The 24,963-nt window shown below is 36.6% G+C and overlaps 1 protein-coding gene across 8 annotated transcripts; it reads left to right on the plus strand.

Moving 5' to 3' along the window:
* The first annotated feature begins 872 nt into the window (after positions 1-872).
* Positions 873-22,708, plus strand: LOC129566202 (uncharacterized). Of its 8 annotated transcripts, none has more exons than XM_055441924.1 (4): positions 873-1,345; positions 2,400-3,675; positions 18,761-18,994; positions 20,102-22,708. In XM_055441924.1, exons 2-4 carry the CDS (start codon positions 3,264-3,266, stop codon positions 21,571-21,573), a joined length of 2,118 nt encoding a protein of 705 aa, XP_055297899.1. In that variant the 5' UTR covers positions 873-1,345; positions 2,400-3,263; the 3' UTR covers positions 21,574-22,708. The 8 variants fall into 8 exon arrangements, with proteins under 8 accessions (XP_055297899.1, XP_055297901.1, XP_055297898.1 ...); XM_055441926.1 differs by lacking the exon at positions 873-1,345 and adding an exon at positions 1,872-2,261; XM_055441923.1 differs by lacking the exon at positions 873-1,345 and adding an exon at positions 1,911-2,257.
* Positions 22,709-24,963: the final 2,255 nt, after the last annotated feature.

Raw genomic sequence — 24,963 nt, forward strand, 5'->3', positions numbered from 1 at the left:
CACTTTAAATCACCTTAAGACGTTGTTTATTCTATTTATGGCGAAAATTCAGACGAATATTGTAAATTATACGACCAAAAAATGAAGAAGACAAACGAAATCGAGGGATTTTTTGTCGATGCAAGTCAGAATAGACTGGCATAATTTCTTTGTAGACTCGTACAACCTCATGACAATCTAAACATGAGTCGAAGCAAATCGTAGCACAGAAATTGTTCGGCAAATCTAAGAGTCTAAACGAATTAAACGAGTCAGCGAGCAACTGACATGTTAAAATTGAATGTACTCAATTTTAAATAGTTCGGTTCATTGATTCGCGAATCCATATGAAAGATTCGTGCGGCTGCTTATTTGTGACTCTGACTGACTCGCGTGACACATAAGCCCCCAGAACAAAATATTGCTGATTTTTGGATTTGTTTTTCCTTATCGCAAGAACAAAATGCTGATATCACTAATCAAACAAATTGTAATAAAAAAATGAATAATCTCATCCTGGATGCATTTCAAAGAATTTCAAATTTAGCATGAAGATAAGGCGTTTTTTTGTTTTAACATAAAAAAAAATTCTGATCTTCTTTGGCCGAACATTTGTACGTTGAACTTGAGGACTGGAGATAACACATGTCTGTATTTGCATTTAAAATATTTGTTTCAATTGGGTTCGAAAAAATGAAACAATAAAAGAATGGAAGAACAATTTGTTATCGTTAGTGTAAGAGAGATGGAAGCCGTAATTATTGTAATGAGTGTTGTTATGGGATTAGTCATAGCCTACCGATTTGGTGACGTCGTCGGGCATTTCACGGGAAAAAACAAAACAAAAGCAGGTAAGCAATATTGGTACATTGACCGTCTAATTGTTGCACATACACACATAGAGGTACTGTTTGTAGGTTTGTGTGGTCATTACTGTTTGTTGTTTCTTCTACGAAACCTACATATAGATAGCACAATTGAAGTTCAGGGAAACGATAAAAAGGGTGAACAGAAGAAAGTTCAAAGTTATACAACGAAGTACAACGTGTAATTGCTCACGCACATACATGCATGAACTTGAAGTTGTGCGGCCCATTTGCCGATTTCAGTTGACCCATAAACATGGCCGAAAAAACCATACTGCAATCAGAGTTTCGTCACGCGTTGAAGTGAGCAGTCAAACTCACTTACTTAGTGCTCAGTGTAGAAAGAAAAAACTGAAAAATTTATTTTCTTAAGAAAAAAAAGTGTTCATAGAAATAACAAAAAGTCAATCGATTCCAGTGGTATTCACTCTCTGGTGACATAATTCTCAATAGACTTTGAAACCAACGTAATTTGCGCAGGAATTCATTAAATGACGAAGGTAAGTGTTGAATCGGTTTGTTATGAAGACAATAAAAATAGCACAAAATGCGCAGAGTCCATTTTATGTGAAAACAACAGAAAAATGCCGATGATGAATCAGTTTTCTCGGTAAATTCCGACGAAAGTGCATATTTCCTTCGCGTTGCGCGCGCGAAAGAGAAAAACCCACATAGCGAGAACGGACTAATACACGCGAGTGCGCTCGCGCTCACGTCGTCACAAAAATCCGTCTGACGTTTTATTTGAACAGAAAAACGGGATCGGTCTTAGTTTGATCAGTCGACGTAGCGAACGATATCAATCATGCGGTCTTCAAAATACACAAACACATCGTCAATGCCTAACGACAGGCTCTCGCTTGTACGGCACTACGGCTTATTCACGAAAATTGTTTAATACAACACCACGCTTACTCAGCCACACTCTGTTTCGATCTCGCTCTCTCTCTCTCTCTCTGTGTGTGTGTGTGTATGTGCCGATATGCAAAGAGTATCAAGAGAGTATTGTATCGCCTGATTTGCTTATCTATTACAATATAAACTATACGACAGAAAATGTAAATGTGTACCGTACAACGCGCCGTCGAGTTGGTCGGAAGCGTGCACACACAGCACTCTAATTAGGTGTCTCCCAGTGAACGCACATTCAAACGCTAGGTCTCATTTTGTTTGCTGTTCTCTCTTTTTCATTCTCATTGACTGAGTTTGACTCAAGTGGATTTGTTTACTGAACGAAACAACAACAACAACGTTGACGACGACGACGGCGAAAAAAAGCGCGCAATCAGTGTACTCCATACATGTTCGTTCTTGTTCTCGGCTCGCAGTAGAATCGAGCAAATGTGTTGAAATTAAATTTAGTTTTCTCTGTCTCTCGCGATCACCATACGAATTGAAGTATTATTGAGAGTGTGAGTGCGTACTAACAGTTAAATTGGCTTCTTCTTCTTTATTTTGTGTGGTTTTTTTTCATTCGTGCTATAGCAGATGAGCGAGAGAGATTTGTTCGCTATACAACACAAAATTTAACATTCTTTGTTCTCAATTTTTCAGTCATTTTTCACCCGCAATCGAGACGATATCCCGCAATTTCAACATTACTGCTGAAAATTGTACAATCGGAAGCTACTGAATTTAACGGAAGGGAAAGATTTTTTTCGGATTTTTATTTTATTTGACGAAACACACTAAGCATTGAACAAACGTCAACCATCCATCGCACAAAGAAAGTGTATTTTTTTTTGGTTGAACAGAGTGACAAGACAACACGTGTGTGACAATTTAGTTAAATATATATTTTTTGGGGTTAAGAACAACAACGACAAATTTCCTGTGACAACAAGGAAAGACACAGATCAAACCGTCTGTGCAAACAGTTTTTTTTTTCTCCTCTTACTCATTTTTGACGAAGACAACAACGACGATAAAAGTGAAAAATAGAACGCGTGTGTTCCGTACATACACCGCCACAATTTTTGATACAAAAACAAAGTGAATTTAGAGATGCAAAATACTGGCCATATCAATGAATTTTCTGTTTTGAGTTTGTACATTGTTCAGTATCAGTTGAATGGACCAATTGTGAAAAATAACGGGAATCACACTAAATCATTTGCGTCTGAATCATTGAGTTGTTTAGCCGTGCTACGGACGCGTGTCGACTACTTTGTTAAATTAAAGACTTGATTACGTTGATATTGCTACTGGGTTTTCTACCAGCAACTTTTATCGCGCGCTCATTCGGAACTTAAATACGAAATAATTTCGTCAGCTCACGGCAATATTACACACGCGCACACGAAGGGCGAGAGAGAGAGAGAGAGAGTTTTGTGTGAGTCACAATACAGACGACGCGCTCAGCCAACTAAGGTGACGTCATTGGAATTATTGGAAACACAAGCTTAAGATTTTATCAAGATGTACTCAATTGACGGGTACAGAGCCTATACGGATCAATTGGTTCCTGCAATGTTTGAAAGCTGGCCTGACCCAGATACCAATTTCACTGTGAATGATTCATCATTTTATCGTAACGAAATGGAACGCAACAAATGCAATGTAAACGAAATTATTTACAAATCGAACGATTACAACGAAAAAAAGACGAAGCAACCACAGCAGAAGCAGAAACAGCAACATCAACCACACATTGGATATAATTTACCGGCGATGTCAAGCTATTTGTTCATCCCATATTTTGGTGCATTGCAACAGAATCCTGCATCATCAGCATCGTCCATTGTTTGGCATCAGCACCCGGAATCAGCTGCACATCGTATTTATCTATCAAGTGATGCAATGCCATTCATTCCAGCCAAATCCACACCCTGTAAGTATTTGCCTTTTTTTTTCTCTTGTCGTTTCTTTCGAAATCGTATGTGTCTCTCTTTATCAGTAGCTGTTTCCAGTTTATGCGATTACATAAAGGAAAGTCGAAAGTTCACGTTTATCATTCAAACGTTTCGTTCCAAAGTGACAATTCATTCAATCGATTTAATTAAGACGCAAATAGATTGCAACAAATTCTTGTGCATATGTGTTGTTGCCTATACTTCTAATCGTCATTCATTTTCTATTCCATCTGGTTTGTTGCAACACATACACACACACACATGCCAGTGAGCATGCACTCGAACAACTAGAAACGCTTATGAAAATGTCGTAATTTCCAATTGAAAATCATTTAAAAATCCACTTCGTGCCAATGTATAATGGAGAGAACTTGGCGCATGTACAATTATTTTCGTTATATATTTTTGTGCTTTTCGTACGTTTGCTAAACAGTTGATTGTGGTGTGTTGTTGTTTATTTACACGTCTTCACCTTGATAGATGCACAACACACGTGCATCAAAGCTGAACTTCAATTACGATATCACGCTGCACTTCTCTATTTGCCTGTTTATTTTTAGTATACGTTAGTTTCATTCGGGGCATATACGTATATTATTCATGTTAGAAAATAATAAACACCGTTTATCGATAGTTTTATTGTTTAAGCGCGATTGCGCGCGCTTCTTTCATCACATTTAAATGTATGTGACGGAATGAAGACAGTGGGCTAGAACATGAAAACGGTTGGCCACGCGCTGCTAGAATTGCAACTAGCGGAACATTTTAGAATTATTATCATTACGCAAACGTGTTTATCAAATGTCTATATCAAAGAGTTCAATGTTTAGCCGATTAGGCACAACACAAACCGAATCGAACGAAAGGAAAAAAAAGAAGAAGGAAAAAATAATAATACTAGTATCAAGTTCACACATCAACACAATAATCATTTAGGTCTATCGAAATCGATGGAATCTAGAAAATGTGTCTTTGGGTCAGTTTAAGCGATTTATTTTCGTGATATTTCATTTTTACTATCATCGTTTTGATATCAATGTTTGGCCATAAATCCAAAAGTTAACCCTCAATGCAAACAAGCGCGCACAATGTTTTTCATTGGTATCTACGACTAAATGGTGTGGTATTTGCGCGCGAAAAAAATACACAACTAGTTTCGTTTGCAACTATCACACTTTGTGTCTGCTGAAATTGAATGCGACGCAAAAACTACTGGAAAGACAATAATAATCGCTGACGTTTATTATCTCCTGAAAACAGCGCTGCCATGTGCATATGGTGGTACAACAAATGCATTTTTTGGCAGACAGACAACAAATATTTTGTTGTTGTCGTACTTTCGATCTTGAAAGGAAAACTCCGAAGAATGAGATCGCATGTTATAAATATGTATTTTTCTAACGAAAGGAACTTCACCGAGCGAAATTTTGTGTGAATCAATGTCGGTGAGCTGGGAGCAGAGTGTATTTATTTGAATGTGTCTCACACGGGCGATCATATTGTGAAGCTTGAAAAATGACGTATTCGCATCAAAGAAATTGGCTCGGAATTCAACTGCGCAGTTTGTGCTCACTCTCTCTTGCACCCGCCCGCTCCTGCCGCTGTCACCGTTGACGGCCGAATCGTAAAATTTGCATGCAAATTGCCTGTTTTTTTTTCTGTTGCAAACAGAATTGTTCTGATTCTCGGCCGCCGATCTCTATGAAATATATAAATACAAACATTGTGAGGAAATCAGACACATCTTCTTCTTCTTCTTCGTCGCTCTTGTTGCATGCGCTATTCGCATACCGAAGAAGAATTTTGCGTATAGTGCTGTGTATAATGGACACAAAGGAGTTGGTATGGGCAACCGTTTTATTGGTGTTATCGTCCACACAAGGAGCGTGTCATCAACCTTTTCGAGGTTTATAGAACATCAAATTTAAATTGCGCATTATTATCGTATGAAAGGTCGTAGTACCCGCTTCTCACTCTCAACTTTTTTCGGTTGGTTGATCGGTCGCATTGGTTTCATTTCGAAAAAATACAATTTATTTCGTCATTCTTTCGGCTCATTAGGTTGTCAAACGAGTTTAACGCGCTTTCTCATTAAAAACAATGGTTGTGCATAACATATGGAATCTGGTTACCGTTCAATTATCGTACATGAATCTACATTTCTTAGTCTAAATTATCTGCTCAACTTGAAGCAAGAAAAACTTGCACACAATTAATCGGTTCAAACGGAAGTGATAAGAAAGAGAAGCGAACAAAAGGTACAAATCGAACGATTTATCAATTCTTTGTGCATATTCCACACACTTTTAGTTGAAATGCTTGAAAGTCATTTTGTAAAATGATCGACACAGTCGAAAATGCGCGGCCTAATTGAGTGTTTCGAAAAGTTTTACACATTAATCGATAATTAATTGCATACGGCGTAATTGCCGCATTGAAATGCCCGCCCATGTTCGCACATCTCTTTTCTGTGTGTGTATTTTTTTGGGTAAGATTAAATTGAGAATTTGTTTGCAACACCGAAACAAAGCATTCGTCGCCATTTTCAAGTAAATAATCGTTGTAGTCGTCGTGGGGCACGTGGCAATGGTGCAGTCCAGTGGCATCGCCACTCATGGCACATAAGAAATCATAGCTGAGAAAATGAAATGCCAATCTATCTGACAGAAAGCAATAAAATTCAAGCTTAATATGGGCATTTTAACAGAAGAAAAACAAACAACTTTGTTTTTTCTCTCGTTTCTTCTCTTGGTTCGCATTTTTTTTTTGTGTGTATGCATCTGATAAACAATGTAGAATATAATTGCATGCAAATATCGTTTGGAGTGCGTTACAGTCAACACCTTTGGTGTGGCGTCATTGCAGTTGACGATCCGCAAAATAAATTTACTGTATTTATTGTCGGTTGCTGTGATGATCTTGAACTCCGTTCAATAAATAAAAGCCACATTATCATTGGCGTTTTTTTCGCACTCTCTCTCTCTCTCTCAATCTTTTTATTGTATGTTATTCAATACATTTTGCACGTCATTTACTTGTGTACCCACACGACATTTGCATCCATCCATTCATGATACCAACAATGTCGATCCTTGTGGAATTGGCATTAAGATAAACAACTACCATTTTCTGTTGGCTTTTGTCGGCTGTTTTGTTTACCTTACCAAAAAGCCATTGTACACGAACCAACAATTGATAAGGCTGGGTAAATATGATTTAAATGTTGCTCTTTCATCATTTCCACAGACGATGCAAATTGGGCTGAAATATAACAATTAATGGAAATCCCTATGCTGGCAATTTTTTTTTATCATTTAACGTCATATTAAAAAAAAAGTTTGCTAAACAATTCGTACATTGTTTATTTGTATAACAAACGACCGACGGTCGCGTTGGTAACAGCAAAGCAACAGCAACAAAAAAAAAATCTGCTTAGCAAATCAGAATTCGTAATTATGTTTATGTTCTGGCATTTGGGGCTTCATTTATTGAGATAATGTAAAACAATTGTTTTGCTGGAAATCATTTACAGCGAAAAGTGCTCACTTTTTAGTCGGCGCATCTAATTGATTAACGAGCGGTATGGTTCAAGCATGTTTCTTCTTTTTTCTTCATTCCTCTGAAGAACTCTCATCCACGCGGCACATGTGTGCGATGAAAGGGGGACCGCAGCGTGTACGCTCGCGAAACACACACAGAAAAGATCATTGACCGTCACATAATGCATCTGCTGTTGCGGTGTGCACATGTGGCGAAAAATCTATGCTATTTTTAGCACTGCATTCGTTACCATTTTCACGCAATTTTGCAGCCGCCACCCGCCACTTTCATTTTACACACTCAATTTCAGCAGAAAAAAAAAACAAATGCACATTTCATTCCATCCAAAATGCCATCCATTCTCCCATGAATCAACTGAATTCGAGTGACTAGCTAATAATTCACTTTCAGTTGCATCGCTTGAATTGTGATAATTTTTGTTTTGCAGCAAACAGATTTTTAACTAAGCCCACCGCAAAAGTGAGAGAGAGAGAGAGAGAAAAGCGTTAAATTCACGATGGAAATGTGAAAAATTTCTAAAATTGTTGAACCTTGAAAGAATCATTTCGCGCGCATCACATGCATGCCCACATGGCTTAAACGACGCTCACCGGGGCCGAAGTATATAACCATGCGGTCGTTTGGCCTTAAGTATTTTGTCTCTCTTTCATTGAGTACACGCGTGCATGCATACACACAAGCAAAAACGCGTTGCTACGCTAAAATATGGAACCAAAATTGTTGAATGAAATACAACAACAATTGAAAAGAAAAAAAAAGTATGCGATTAATAATCCGCATACTTTAGTTGCCAGTTGATATAGTAACGTTTGGATCCACGTTTTGCCGCCAATATCAAGTTTAACAAAAACACAGTGCCTCCGCCACCACCGCCGTCGACGACAACGCCGACGACTCACTTCAATCGGACTTCAATGCAGAAAGGTATCTATCCGCATGCCGTACGGCGTGCAGTTTGCGTGCCCATTAATTGTAACCGCGCTGGGTCTCCACGTTGATCGTACAACCGCATGCCGATACACACATTTTAAAACGATTAAGGAAAATAACAATAAAAAAAAATCGTATCTTTTGAAACTGTTGATAAGCGTAATCTCTAGGCAAATGCCTCTCTGATAAGCGGTATTAAATCATAAAATATCGAGTACAATATTTTTAAACAAATGAGCAAGAAAAAAAGGAACGTTGATTTTTTGTAGCAAAAAAAAAAAACAAGCACATGACAGCTGTGCCAATAAAGCATGGATACTATAATGTATTGCGAGGCAAAAAGAAAACGTTTTTACGAATGCGGTATTTTGATTGTGTGATGATGATGATGATGATGAGCTAACGTACATGCAAACACAGAGACTACGAACGAACGAGCGAACGGTCGGTCGAACGAGTCAAAGCCGACACGGTCTTTCCGTCGTATGACTGTATGGGATGCGTTCGAATGTGTATTTGGTGATTCATACAAGCTCAAAAAATGTGTAAATTACGTGGTGTTCGCCGCAAAGCGATGACTATGTCTCTCGCACGTTTTGTATATATGTTGACGGCGCATACGGCAAAACCATTTAGTAGACGTTCAAGATCGTAACGATTCAGACCTCCAAAAATAACAATATAAACTGCACTTTAATTCAAAAACCCGTATCGATATCCGAAACCGAATCACGAAATTCATTCAGCTTTTTGTGTGCATTTCGACATCGGCAAATACGAGAGAAAAAATAAGGGTAAAGTGGAGTGTGTAGTAAAAATATATCACAACCAAAGCCAAATTGTCGACGAACAGCAAGCAAGACAAACAGCCGAAAAATAAAGAAGAAGACAAGCTAACTAGCAATATAATCAAACGAGTAAAAAAAAAGGTTTAGAGAATGGAGAAACTGCATTGGGTGAGCCAAAGAAACGGTTTCGCATTAAATTCTGAAATTTTGGCACAAGGCCCGATGTTGCCACGTAAAAATTATAGTGTACCGATAACAAGTAATCTAAGAGACGGATTATCATTAGTTGGACAAAAAACGACGACCATAACGAAGAATTAAAACTTCAGGTGTGAATTCGATAAGTGCGATAGAGATAAAAACAAAAGCTTCAGTTCTACCGATAGTTTGTTTTAAAACTCACAACGAATTTTAATTGGTTCCTATACAAAGGAAAATAAAAAAAAATGAACTACTGTGATACCTACTTAAACGAGTCCTTTTCAACATTTCAAAATAGATAGAATAAAAGATTGTGCGTGTTGTGGTCTTGATGAAATCTAACGCGACTAGAATACGTTATTTATTTTTCTGATAAAAAAATTAGATCGTATTTGCTAATCGAGAAAAAAAAGAGTCAGCAGCACCATTTCAAGACAGTTGTTCAAATTGGACCCGTTCGAATTTTTGGTGAATCGAATTCAATCGACACGTTTTCATTCAACATTTTAGAGGAGAGAACACCTCAATTGAGACTCTTTTTTTTTCATTTCGTGGTATAATTCGTGCAATCGCGGTGAAAGTGTGCCATTGGCATAACGTCATTCAGTCCACATTGAACCGTTTTCGTTTCGAAGCATACATTTATACATACGATTTTTTTTTCTTCTTTCTTTCCGTATCTGTATTTTGTTGATTTTGCTGTTATTCTGCGGTTTGATTGTGAAATTATTTGTGAACAAGGGAGAAAACTTATACGTATGCAGAAAATAGTCTTTTATTTCTTCCTCTCGCCAAACTGAAATTCGTATCAAAGCCAAACGATAAAATTTCGTACGAAACGAATGAAGAAGAAACAAAATCGTACAGAAGCAGAAAATAGCAACGAGTGAATAATAATACCTACAGACAACAGCAACAACAACAGCAACAAAACAACCGTTGGTGAAATGAACATTAAGCCTGAGACACAGAAGAGAGAGAAAGAGAATATATCAAAGAAATAAATGAAATAAAATTAACAACGACGACCACAACGACGACAGCAGCAGCATACAATCTTGATCTATGACATAGCGGATTTGATGTACATATAACGGCATCCAAATAGTTCTTTTTCTTTATGCTTCCGCAGAAGAATCCAGTTTAAAAACAACAACAACAACAATACAACAGAACATAACCGACCATCGCATCGCATCATGCTTAATTTGTTCGTGTGAACGAATGTAGAAACGAAACAAAATACCAACGTGAAACGATACCAATTGGGTGAATGTGTGTATGTGAGAGAGTGTGTATCGGAACGAGGAAAAGCTTCACACACAAATTCCAATCTCGACCACATTTTAAAGAGAAAGAATTGCAAGAATTTTACAGTTAAAACATACACGAAAAGAGATAGACAAAGAGAATCGTGTAATAGTTCACTTTGATCGAAGAGTACTGTTTTTTAAATAGCTGCTTGCAATCACAGATCAAGGCGAAATCGGAGAGCATCGAAACAGCATCGCCGAGAACGACAACGACTACGACGAAAATAATGAAACGAAACGACTTTCAACTGTGTTAATTATATAATAAACTAATCGTATGACACTGGCCCGTTTTATGGAGAAAGACAGAGATAGTGCAACATCTGACAACAATAAATCGAATTTCACATCTCACGGATCAAATCGACGATTAGAAGAAGTGAAACAATCAACAAAAAATCAGTTCAAACTGTAGATTATTTTTGTAAAAACAAAATATTTTCCAATTATTACTCCTCGACAACCGACAACAACAAACAGTGTGAGTGTTTGCAGATTCGAAAATTTTGAAAAGTGAAATCACGTCGCGAAAAGAACTTTTGACAAAAATACCAACAGCAATCACGATAAAAAAAAATCAACAAAGCAAACAAATTTCCTATGTGATTTGAATTAACGCTAAACTCAAATTGGACCTTCAGTGTGAATCGATTTTTGCTTGCAATTTTCACATTCACGTGCAAATTGAATTTACGAGTGAAAATTAAGTCGAAAGGAAGCGAATTAGCGAATGCTCGAAACAACGATACAAATACAAACAATATTTGTTTTAAAGTTGAAAGAAAAACAAACCATATACACAATAATATTTAAAAGAAACAAACCAGAAGAAGGTCAACAATGACGACAACCATGTTTGATGAACTCAACTTCGGTTTGTGGCTGGGCGCATTTTTTGCCACATTCGGTTTCATTCGCATTTTAATTAGCTGCAAAATGTACATGGAAACGAGTAAGTATCTCGAATCACGAAGCGAATAATTGCAGAAAATTCATACATTTCTAGAGAAATTGGTCGATTTGGTTCGAAATAGAAATCAGGAAATGCTTAAGACTCGTTAAGCGATTTGAAACTTTTTGTTTTTCTTTCTTTTCGTTTTTGCATTCAATTTGAAGTGCGTTGGACGTGCGGCAATCGTCTATTAAATTTAAACATGACTCATATACGTTGTTTTAAAGCCGGCCTCCATTGTTCGATCTCACCCAACGTGTGGTGAAGAATCTATCTATATTGATACTATTTGCTAGAAAATGTGACAGACACATATCACTTTTATGTCCAAATACAATATTAAATTTATGTAAATACAATCTAAGCGAAACAAGATGTTTTCGAGTCGTACCACGACGTGACCTCTCTCGTGTTTCACATGGATTTTTTTCCACTTGGTTTATGTGTGTGTGTGTGTTCCTAATTTTGTGTGTGAATGTTGCAAATTTGGCTCCATTGTTCGAGACGAATGGATGAATAGATTGTATGCCGGTGCTCGACGGCACGTTGATTGCATGGCACACACACACACATCACACAGTTCGAGTAACAAATTTATCGATTTTCTGGTTCAGTGGCCAAAAGGCAGTCGCATCCATGGACGACTTTTGTATGTGATGTGCCGTTGCAATATATATATAGCGAGACCTGCTAGAGCACAACGCAACGTGCATATTTCAAGCGGCAGACATGTGACTAATAAACGTCTGTCTGTGGCATGTGACTGTGCGAACGCAAAACACAGGATAGACAGAGATCGACAGCAAAAGCAAGATAGAGAGCAGACCTTTATATTTTTGCACACGGTTCAAAGAACTCTTTTTGCTCACTCGGTTGAACTGCAAATAGAAATCGTTCATCGGCAGACTTTTCCAATCGTATGGAAACAGACATCAAACCGACGACGACGACGACGACACAACCAACTCGCTTCGCATTCAGTATCATTCTTAACTCTCGTTCAAACGTTTGTACCCGTTTTTCGAGCGTGCAACCGATCAAACGATATAATCATCGTTTCACATTATTATTCAGTTGTGTTTTCTTTCCATTTTTTTTTTGGTTTTAAATAATTCAACACCTGATATACTACTTATCTCAACATTGTTGTTTGGTGGTTTATAGATAAAAAAAACGGTGAATCCGTAAATTAATTTATTGCCGTTTTGTGTGTGACGTGAGACCGGTTTTTCTCCTTTCCTTTGCGTATTTTGGACTTTCATGAAATTTTGTTGTATTTTTAAAGTCTTTGTGTGCAGTGTTGTTGTGGTGCTTTATTTTCCCCCGACACAATTGTGTGCTGTGAGTGTGTTGATTCTCGATACAACCAAGTTAGTTCATCAAAGTCAGGTGAATATACTGCGTAATTGAATTTGTTGCGACACAATATTTGTTTCCTGCACTGTTGCTCGAGCCTACTTCGTTCTCATTACATACTGCAACCCAACTAATCGATTTCGTCAGAAATATTTTGTACTCTGAACACGAAAAAAAACCCCGAAAAATGAATTGTTCCAAAAGCCAGTTTTTCTCTTTTTTTTCACCAAAAAACAAAACCAGCTCTTGCGTGAGTTGCTCAATGTACAGAACAGCAAAAATACATACAAAAAAAATGATTTCGATGGGAATTTTTAGTGGAAAATTGCTATTTCTTTCGAGCCGAAAGCTTTTTTAAACGCCGTCATTTCGTTCGAAACACCATTGTTGACTTACGTTACGCAGCGCAGCACATTTTCTCCACAAGAATTTCCCGAACGTATTGATTTATTGAACCAGCCAATCGAGTAGACATCGATAGAACTTTTAAACACGTGTTTTTCTGTTTTTCTTTCATTTTCTCTCTCTTCCTCTCTCTCTCTTCTCGTAAATTCGCCGTTCCACTGCATGCCACATGGATGACATTGATTCACTTGTACAGTTTACACTCAATATGTGCTTATGTCTACTCAGTTCGAGGGAAGGCGTTGCAATCAATCCGCTTTTTTTTATTGATTCAACTAAAGTCTGTGCATATTTCGTTGGGTTAGTCTTCGGTCTATTTTTGGAATGTAGCAATAAAAAAAACTGAAAGAAGAATAACAAAAAAAAAACACGGAGTCAATGTAATCAAAAAGGCCAAATGAGGAGGAGTGAAAATTCGACAATGAATAGAAGCGAATGAAAGAAAAAAAATTAAATCATTTTCAAGTGATTTAATTGTGAGTCAGAACCAATGGGCCGATATACCCACATTCATCACAACCAATGTTGTAACTCGCAGCTGGCCGTGCTTGAATCATTTATGATGTGACTATGACTAACGGGACGAAACATTCCAACGTCTGAATCACTTTAATTTTGATGGTGAAGAATGTTCATCGAAACTTGTATTCAAAGTGTTTTGATTAAATCAATTCAATTTATTCTGTTTTCAAACGGAATTCTGAAACATCATCGGCGATAACCATCTGGGGAAAAAGTAGCACATGACACAAAGAAACAACGAAGGGATAAGAACACAAAGTAAAAGTGGTGGCGCATGCCGATTATCAACAATGGGCAACATCATATCAAAAGGTTTACAGATATACATACATAATTATTTACGTCAATTTTTAATTTCTCTGATGGATGACGTGTGTTTAGTTTCCCGTAGAATTGTTATCATTTTGATATGACAGCCATCATGTATTACAATTTTTACGTCACGAAGTCACGTTGTTACTAAATAGTACTACGAAATCCATTACCGAACACGAAATTTGTTGGAAACACCACGAATTATTTATATCAAAGCATGTCCATTGATTGTGATGTGGTTTTAATGATGGTTTCATGATATCATTTTCCGCCCAAAAAGGCACAACAACAATGGATTTTGTGTACAATTTTGGCAGGAACATTGCGATAAAACTAGGTATTTCTTATCTCACACGTTGAAATCGTCGTCACATTTAAATGTATGAGACACAGAAACAAACTCACTAGTTGTAATAATTTAAAATGAAGTGTTTCTTTTTTTTGTTCTGTCGTTGTGATGGTTGCATGTAAAATTTTCCATTCGACACTTTTTTTTTCGGAAATCTACTATCATCATATCACGCACCTTTGAATGATACATGCGATTAAAACTAGGCTGTGTGTCACAAGTAAATGCGCATTTGGGAGATAGCTTTGCTTTTAATTGTACGGCAGGCAAATTGATAGGATTATCGGCCCGCTTATTTGTCGCTTCCTACTTGTGTGCGCTTCGAATTGGATCGGTTGGTTGTACAATAAGGAAAAATAAATTGAGTGTACGGTCACAACGAATCTACAAAGATGTTGTTATCTGTGGATCGTTAACGTAGTGTGGATTTATGTTCAAAAAAAAAAATGATACGAATGCGTTCTATCTTTGCTCGTAGACTTTTATTTTCGTACACTTTTTTCTTGTTGTTATTCAGCCGATGTTGTCTTCTTTATAAATTTTATTTACAGTTGGCTTTATTTATTAACAATGTTATGATTTACATGTTTTGCACATGTTGTCGTCGTCAAGTACATGCGACGCATGGTTTTTCGCTATGGTTTGCTTTTTTCCATGCGCGTGCAGATGTAATCTAGTAAGCAACTAAATCCAAAGTAGATATTATTATTTTTGTTCGTTCATTCCCAGAAATGACGTGAAATTTATGCGACAAATTGAAAGAAGAAGATAACATGCGAACACTTGAAAAAAAAATCACACCAATGTTGCTTTAAAAAGAGGCAAGGCACAACTTAAAACAGTTCAAATATTGTCTACGAGTTGTTTGTATCACTTTCCTCATGATTATACTTGTGCCATTTTTGCGCCCGCCTTTCATTGACTGTTCGAGCTGAATAAGCGTTATGCGCGCTCTCTCTCTTTCTCACTCTCTCGGTGTGTATTTGTTGTCAAGCGCCTTTAGTTACATTGAATTCGAGTCTCTTGCCATCCAGCAATTACATTGCAAAGTCATATCCAGCTAATTTTATAGTAGGTCAAGCAAAGAGTCAACCATTAAACATTGTCGCAAAATCATACACACACACACACATTGTTGTGGCTCCAATCGAAATAACCATCATCACCACCATTGGTTGTAAGTTTCATTTCTCTCTCTTTCTCTCTCTCTGTTGTTGTTGTGAGTGTTTTCTCTCTCTCTGCGTGTAGCACCACTTAATAATTCTCATTTGTCTTCGCAGCGCGCATAGCAATCAATTTATGAATTCACGAGCGCACGTAATATTTATTTTATTTATTCTCGTTTATGATTAGAAATTAAATTCATATAATTCGTATTGTTTCGCTAACCGCATTAATTGCTGAGTAATAAGGCAATCGTCATCGTATCTGTCTCTTGCTCTCTTTTGATTTCCTCATAGCAATCACGACTGAACATCTCTCTATCGTTTTCGGAACATTATGTGTGTGTATGTGTGTGTATGTGCGCTAGTAGATCATGTGCACTGTAATGGCCTCGGTGTGGATAGCGCTAAATTATAACAACCAAGCGAAAAACTTCCGCAATCATCGTATTCAAGTTGATATCAACACAAAAACATACACGGACATACAGACACACTCGATAAACAAAACAATAAGAACTTAGAATGGTTCTTTGCTTAACAAGTAAACAAGAAGAAGTGAACAATAAAAAACAATAAACAAACCACAAACATTTCGCATTCATTTCACGTTACCTGAAACCAAAGCTTTGTTCTGCAATTTTTTTTTCATGCGGAAATCGCCAATTGAATTTTATACCCACATATTTATATGTGCGGAGGCTTAAAAAAAACATTCGTGTATCGAATGGAATATAATCAATGAAGGAATTTTTTTAAATGGAAATATCATCATTTATTTATTTTTTTTTTCGTTTTACTTTAAAATGTGTGTATGTTGTTGTTGTTTTTCCCCTTCGATTCGCGCATAATCCAAATACAAGCTGAGCCAAATCCGTGGAGTTCAATCCACTCATCCGGATTCTCGTCATTTTCACTTTTATTTCGCGCGCGCCTCTTTTCACGCGCCTGCGAACAAAAACAAAAACCGAAAATGTGCTTAACAAAGCGCATCATAAGTAATTGTTAATTACAATTTTTTTTTCTCTCTCTCTCTGTTTTGTTTCTGTTTTACTTCGACAAGGTTATCATCGCGTCGATTTTTGCACAGACATTCTCTGCTGCTTGCTTGCTTACCCGCTTATTCTGTATGCTCATCGCAGATCTCTGCGTTTATGAAACTGAAAAAGAGCAAACATTGTAGGCGAACAAACATGGATTGACTGTAATTGTTTGCAGATAAGAAAATTGTGACGATCTCGTTCGCAATATAGGTATATTATGCGTGTATCAGTGTTCCGAGTCATATTCCAACAAATGAGCCAATCCATTTTCCACTTCATTTTCGAAATCAACCGAACAAAAAATAAATAATTAACATCACATCAACGCGCGCACGTATTCAGAAGTGACGATCAGCGTGCGTTTTTCTCTATCGCCATTTTTTTTATATGGCCCACTATTGCAACTGCTCTGTTCACTGATCATCGCTTCATCATGAGCGTATTGTGTGTTTGTCTGCTTGCGATTTTTGTGCTGACAACAGTTGAAACGAGTGATTTTTTTGGCAATTCTGCCTTTGTTTCTATCTCTTTATTTTTTATTTTCAATGACGATGACGATATTTTTTACGCTCGTTCGCAATCAAAAATTTCAAACAGTATGACCGTACTTTGATAATGTCAACCAACGTCATAAAGTATTTAAAGAAAAAAACAATTGCGTCTCTAGAGAGAAAAAAAAACACACAAAAGACCAGCCTCGTAATTTTATTCTTCTTCTTCATTATTTTGTCGAGATAACATCATGGCGACTTTCCGCAATCTTACAAACAAATTTAAATGGTCTTTATCGTGTCGTGGTGTCGTCCGGAGGCGCCAGGCTGAATCACATTTCGTTAAATATAGTACTGTGTTCATTTTTTGAGTCGAAAATCGCATAAAATTCATAAATTGGAAGGACAAGGTCATAATTTTTTCGGATGAATTTAACGTAATTTTTTGTCTTCGTTTTCGTCACACGGAATATCGAAACTACTTACGTGATTTCATTTATTGCGCGATCCAGATACTTAGAGATGAAGACAGCGGTGTCAGCGGTGGCGACTGCAATGATGGTGGTTGTGATTGTGGCCAGTAGCCAACCCACATTCGCATCACTACAAAAATATGATGAATAACGACGGCAATTTTTTATGTTTTGCTTGGTTGCATAAAGAGTATTCGTGTGCCTCAATCAGATTTCAAATCGACAAAACGCTGCTTGAAATATTCATTCGGCCGGCTTTTGCACGTCCATTATATCACTTATATACACTACTATGTATGCGAGTTTTTTTTTTGGTTCGTTGCTGTTGCTCCTACCGCGCTGCTTGCCGAAAAATTAAACGCCATGATGTAGGATTTTTTTCTCTTCTCTTCTATCGCTTCACTCTGCTCTGTAGCAACAGCAGCAGTCGCAAGCGTTACGTTTGATTTCAATCCATTAGATGTAATTTAAGTTTCGCAGATGATGTTTGAACATGCGGTTTCACACACAGCATGTACTAGTGTGCTTGCATTTCTAGTCCCTTGCTCAATTCACTCATATTTTTTTCTCTTCTTTTGAATAAGTGAGTAAGTATAGTGAAGTCTGGCTGGTCTTGGTTGAACCGCGTGTCGTAACATCTAATTGGTAATTTTTATTCTCTATTTTATACTCTTTTTTTTCGTCTGGCTACGCCACCAAAAGTGGCTCTTGCCCCGTGACTAGCCCGAGACATATACAATGTAATAAGAGAGTACAGAGAAAAAAACCGAGTTTGCGAAACATCCAACAACGAAATAAAAAAGATTGTTCAAACACCAATTTATTTTGCATAAATGAAATTCTCATTTGAATAACATAACATTCTTCGCAACCAAAAGAAACCAATGATTGAACGAATGAACGAAGAAGAAAAAAAAACCCTTTGCAATTCAACGATGATGATAGAGCGATCTTCTAAAATCACGTTGAATACATCCGTTGGAAGCAGAAAAAGAAGCACAGTATAACAACCACAAACTTCCGTGCCAAGAAACTAAATTTATACGAACTTTGCAATTTGCAAGAACAAACAAGAGACAGACACAGATAGAGTGTGAGAGAGACATAGATAGAGTAATTTACGTAGACGAATCGATGCCTACACATTCACAACAACAACAAAAAACCGCAACTAATGTGTATTCTTCTGTTCAATTTTCAGATCTAATGGATGATAGGGCAGCAGAGGTGTTAGCGCATTTTACGACAGCAAAATCCGCTAAAGCCGTATCTACATCTACATCATCATCATCATCATCATCATCTCCACAGAGATCGACGACCACTCACAATAAATCACCACGTAAGAAACACTCGGTAACCCCCAACAAATGGTCCAAACAAAACGGACGTGACGAGTTTTCTAGCAACGAAGATCTAGCCACATGTTCTGGAGGTAAATACAAACAAACGAAATAGAAAATAATTACCAGATTCTCTAATTAACTTGTTTTAAAAATGAAGTTGAAAAACTTGCGAGCGCTGTATTTCCATAATATCATCACACTTGGATCTAACTATAAATAACGTCTTGCTAATACAATCGAGAGAAAAAATTTTTTACATCTTAAAGATATGATTTGCAGCGCAAAATGTTTATTATTCAAGTGAAATGATTGTCGAAGGCGAACAAAGAACAGAATGAGCATGAAATTACAGCAAAATGAAACATTTGACACAAACATTTGTTTTTATTAACATACCAGTCACAATGATACGATGTCATCTAAAAGATTATTTGGATTCTATTTTCAAAAGTACTCGAAGCAAAAACAAAATTAGCCAAGTCGAAATGAGAAAAAAAAAATGAAAAAAGAAACAAGTCCGTAGTGAGAGCGAGAACAAACAGAACGCGCGTCACATAAAAAATATTTATTTCATCCTAAAAATAACGAATTGCCTTTTGGTTTTACCGCTGTATTTTTAAGTGCACACAGCGATAGTGAGAGCGTGCAATTCACTCGTGCCATTTGCTAATGAATGAAATTATATACAATAGTTTATATGAGCTTATGACAGCAATTACAGTCAATTGACTAATGTGACATTCGAATTTTTATGTAATATTTGACGACGACTACAACGAAGATGATCGAACGTTTATATATTTATACCGTTTTTTTTATCGATTCGAAACGAAACTAAAAACCAATATTTTGCTTTCGGCAACACAACACCAACAAAAACAACAACAAACATAAAAACCAACCATTGGATAAGACATAATAAAAAACTCTCATAAAAGGAACATGGAACACACTTATAATTACTTTGCAATTTTATCACTAGTTCAGCTTTCGAAACCCCAAAATAATAGAGTCGTTCAGGCGACCCAAATCGTTTTACGTGCACGTAATTCATCAATTCGATAAGAAAACAATGACTAGTTTTATTTATAGACTTTATTACTATTTCGAATCTAAGACAAACACTTTTTGAATTTCTACAATAATTTCAATTGGCGTTCTCTTTTGTTTCATTTTTTTCCCTCTGCAATCTATAGATGTGGCTAATGTACCGAACTACGATGAAGACCCCGGAGTTGTGGATGATGTGAACACAAGTGAAAGTGAAAGTTCGCCGAAAATTCGGCGCAAGCACAAAAAGAAGTCAACGCCACGGCAACGTGGAGCATGCAAAAAAATTGCAACCACCGATGGCAATGAAGAAAACAAAGAAAACAATTGCCTGTCATCCAATCCACAAAAGTTAGATGGTCAAGATGGTGGTGCAACGAAGCAAATATTTGCCGCTGATCGTTTCATGACCGAATTCAATCGTTGCCGAGCCATAACACCGCCACTCCGTGAACACATCAAACTCAATTTGCCGGAAGATAAATTGATTCAATTTTTGAAGCATTACCTATTGAACAGCAACGATTTGAAAGCACAGGGCTATCCGTATCGATATGGAACGAAGGCTGGTTTCTTCAAGAAGCGTTTCAGTGCCAGCGTTGACTATTGTGTGCCACCAGTATCAATCATCACATCATTTGATGTGAATGCCCGGGAATTTGTGCCGAGCCACAAGCGTCGCAGTTGTGAACGGAAATCGTCGTGTGATAGCGGTCAAGCGACTGGTTCCAGCTCATCATCATCATCATCGTCGTTGTCGTCGTCGTCGTCATCACCATCGACCGATAGCGATTCGAGTGATAATGCCGGCGAATTGAGGTACATCGAACGCACCGAAAAGAAGTGTATCCGATGCACACGTGAATTCCATGTGACGGAGCACGGTGAATATTTGAAAATGGAAACGTGCACATATCATTGGGGCAAATTGGAACGATCGAGCATTTCATATTCAATGGGCGGCACATACACATGCTGCAATTCACCGAAATTCACCAAGGGATGCACAACCATCGATGGACATGTATGGAATGGCTATGAAATGGGCTTCAATGGGCCACTCGATGGCTTTGTTCGAACGGAAGATAGCGATAAAATCGATAACGAACTTAATGTATTCGCACTCGACTGTGAAATGTGTTATACGGGAAAAGGTCTTGAAGTTACCAAGGTAACATTGGTTAGTTCTGATGGGCAAAAATTGTATGAGAAATTCGTTCGACCCGCAACCAAAATAATCGATTACAATACTCGCTTTTCGGGCATAACGAAAAAAGATTTGGCCACAAAAAACAATCTGGTGGCCACATTGCCTGAAGTTCAACAAGATTTATTGCATTTTATCAATGCCGATACCATTCTGATCGGCCATGCACTTGAAAATGATCTCAGAGTATTGAAAATTATTCACGATAATGTCATCGATACGTCCGTGTGTTTTCCGCATGAAAATGGGCCAGGTTATAAGCATTCATTGCGTTTTCTAACATCCAAATATTTGAACCGTTCCATTCAAGATTCGGACCAGGGTCACAGCAGTTTCGAAGACAGCCGAGCCTGTCTCGAGCTCATGCTGTGGCGCGTTCGAAAAGATTTCCGAGCGGTATTAGAGCAATGACTTGAGTATAAATAGTGATGAACATTTTTTTTTGTTCTTTTTTTTTTAAACAATAGGGCTTAACTAGGGATTCTTTTTTTTTTAATTTATTTTATTTGATACATAAACAACGAATGCGCTGTGATTTTTGACTGTATATAACTTTTTTAAACATGAATTTTATCAAAAGAGAGAGAAAGAGAGATACACCTTTTTTTTTAATGATAAAACATACAATATTCACACATTTTGTGGTTTGTTTTTTTACGAAACATGCTTTTAACTTTTGAAATTGAAAGAACCAGAGAGACGCAATGCCGTGTGCTCTGTGAGCAGCTAAGCCTATTTTTTTTTCTCTATTGAATGAATAATAACCGAAATGTGAAAAATGCTCGAATATCCGCATAATGAATATAAATCTCATTTTTAATGATCTGAATAGTAATTTCAATTTTTTTTTTCGTTTTGCTTTAAATTTCATATTTGCTTTTAGTTGATTTGTGAGTGTGTATGTTTTATTAGGTTTTGTTTTTTGCTTACTATTTTCACCTCATTCGTCGTTTATCTCTTTAATTTCATCGCTCCTTTCACTAGTTTTATACTGAAAGCTGAATACTGTAAACAAAGCTGGCACATTGTCAACGTAGCGTAATTATTTTACCCATCAAGTAAAAGAAAGAAACGAAAACGAAAAAGAAAAAGAAACAACGAACGTGTTCGTGAACGGGGAAAAGAGATCATTTTCTTTAACCACGACGAATAAAACACACACATACATTCGATGAAAAAAAAACATAACAACACAGCATGCGATTATTTTGAATATTGCAAACGACCAACGTTCTCATACTTTGTACTTAACAACTCAATTCTTTATTATTATTTTTTTCCTGTTCATTTTTTCTGTATAAATTGTGACAAACATTCCTAAACGATTGCATCGATTCAGAGAGGAGAGAAAAAAAGCAAAAAAATAGTAATTTTTTGTCTTTTTTTCTATTCATTTGGAAAATATCGTTGTTTTTCGTGCACAGTCGGTGTGATTTTACATTAATTGCAAATAGGAATAGATTTACCGAAAACCATTTTAGAAGATTGTTAAGAGGATAAAAATGAAGGAAATATACATATATCTTTAAACAGATACTATTTTAAATTATAAGCCGTTTTCTTTTTGAAACACATTGGAAACACAGTTTTTGTAATAGACTTGAGAAAAAGAAAAAAAAATGATACTAAATTGAAACATTTTGCTTTACTTTCACTGAAATAAACAAACAAAAAATAAGAATAACCAACAGCTGTACCTTTATGCGGTGCACACAATTGAGTCCATTTGTGTTTGAATCAATGTGAAAGATTGCAAATGGTGTTTCTGTTTTAATTGTTGTTCTAAAATAAACATCGTGTTGCAAAAATCATTCAAAATAGATCGATTAAGTGTTTTTTTCTTTCTATCTGTTGTTTTGATGGCAACAATCGAATCATATAATTCAATTTGGAAACAAAGGCACCTAAGATATTATTATAAATGTTTTTTAATGTGAGAAAGGCTTTTTTGAACGAATTAATGAACGAACGAACGAGAAACACAAAAATAAATAAACATAGAAACGTTCAATTTTATGTTCAATTTTAATTTCATAAAAATAAATACACACAAAAGAAGCAAAAAAGCAACAACAAAAAACGATTATTCATAATAAAAAAGCAATCATTTAATAAAAAAAAAAGTCATTTGTGTTTCTTTCTTTCATTTTTTTCTGTTTATTTATTTGTACTTGTTGTATTGAATGCAATTTTCAGCGCAAAGAGACTGGCAGACACGCTTCGCTAATGCCATTCGCTATGATTACTGCGCGATACAAACATGTATCGAAATGATATATCGCGCCGAGCACAGGCAAGTAATGAAAATACTTTCTTTCTTACGACATGCGATTCGTTTGCAAGGGCTTACATTTGACATCTCACACAGACACACACACACACACACACACAGAGAGAGAGCGCTTTTTCGCTTTTTTGTCGCTGCGCCGACGAAAGCGATTCATGAATTCACGATCAAGATTGAAATATCATATCGGCCGACCAACCGACAGCATATGTATACGCTTTCGATAGGAAGTCATGAGTAAGGTGAATTAGTGCGTCATAGACACAATGTCAATTAAAAGAGGAAATTGTCTGAAATCCTAGCATTTCTCGTTACATAAACGATTATATATATATGTAAAGCTATGCCAGAAAAAAAATATGATCGATTGTCGACGCTCTCTGTTCATTTTCATTTCATGTGTACTTTTAGTTTTCGTTTTGGTTTTTTTTCGGTTTCGTGAACGATGTTGTTGAGGAATGAACCAAGTTTTAATTCCACATTGAATTATTCATTGTACCACGTAGGCTTTCAATCAATAATAATGATAGACAAGCTCATTAGATTTATATATGTTCGATTACTTTTCGTTCAACATTACTGCATCACCAATGGAACGGTAGGTACATATATTTTAGTCTCCATTTCTCCGAATTCGGAATTGTTTATGTGGGAATTATGAGCTCTCCAGCTCGTGCTCAACAATGATGACGAATTTTACCTTTCGTTTTTTTTTTGTCTTTGTTATCAATATGATTGGAGTATAAAATAAAATTGATTGCTCGACGATGATAACGATAGAGCAAAGTGTACATGCATTTTTATCGGTGGCCAACGCCTTTCCGCCACAATGTCATATGCTTTTTTATTATCATTTTACCACAGCCACCTCCACCACTATCCTCGCTGTCGCTATCGTTTGACACATAAAATTTGTGAACAGCAACTATGGCTTATTATATTTATAAATATCGAACCATTTTCATTGCTAGCCTTGAAAAAAAAAACACACGTAACACAAAGAAAACACAATTAACATGCTATCTGATCCAAACAGTACATGCCATCGCATTATATTCTTTCCATTATTAATCTATCGACCGGTCATTATAGGAAATTTCTATGTTCAAACAAATAATAAGGCAATCATTCGGACACATTCCGTTAAATTGTCCGAGTTGTTTGTTTATAATGCTTATGATGTGGTTTATCACTAGACACAGAACCACAAACGATTTTCCGTGGCTTAATCTAGCGGGAAAAGTAGAACAAATGAAGCATGAATTCATGCCATGACAACAAACCAAAATTACTGGGAATAATTTGTTTCTTTTAGCTCGAATACCGCGATGCTTATTTTTATCACAAAAATATGTCCCAAATTCCAAATGTTTGACCAAATTTTGTACACAACTACCTCGAAACATAACTCGTTTAAAATTCTCTGAACTTTTGAACCACACAAAACGTGCTTGATATTCACAAGCACGCTCGTGCCCGTAATCACGAACGAAATTTCCTAAGAAAAAGAAACC

The sequence above is a fragment of the Sitodiplosis mosellana genome, unplaced genomic scaffold (assembly GCF_009176505.1).
Source record: "Sitodiplosis mosellana isolate CC-2019 unplaced genomic scaffold, AAFC_SMos_1.0 Smas_scaffold_3, whole genome shotgun sequence".
In the NCBI taxonomy this organism is placed as follows: Eukaryota; Metazoa; Arthropoda; class Insecta; order Diptera; family Cecidomyiidae; genus Sitodiplosis; species Sitodiplosis mosellana.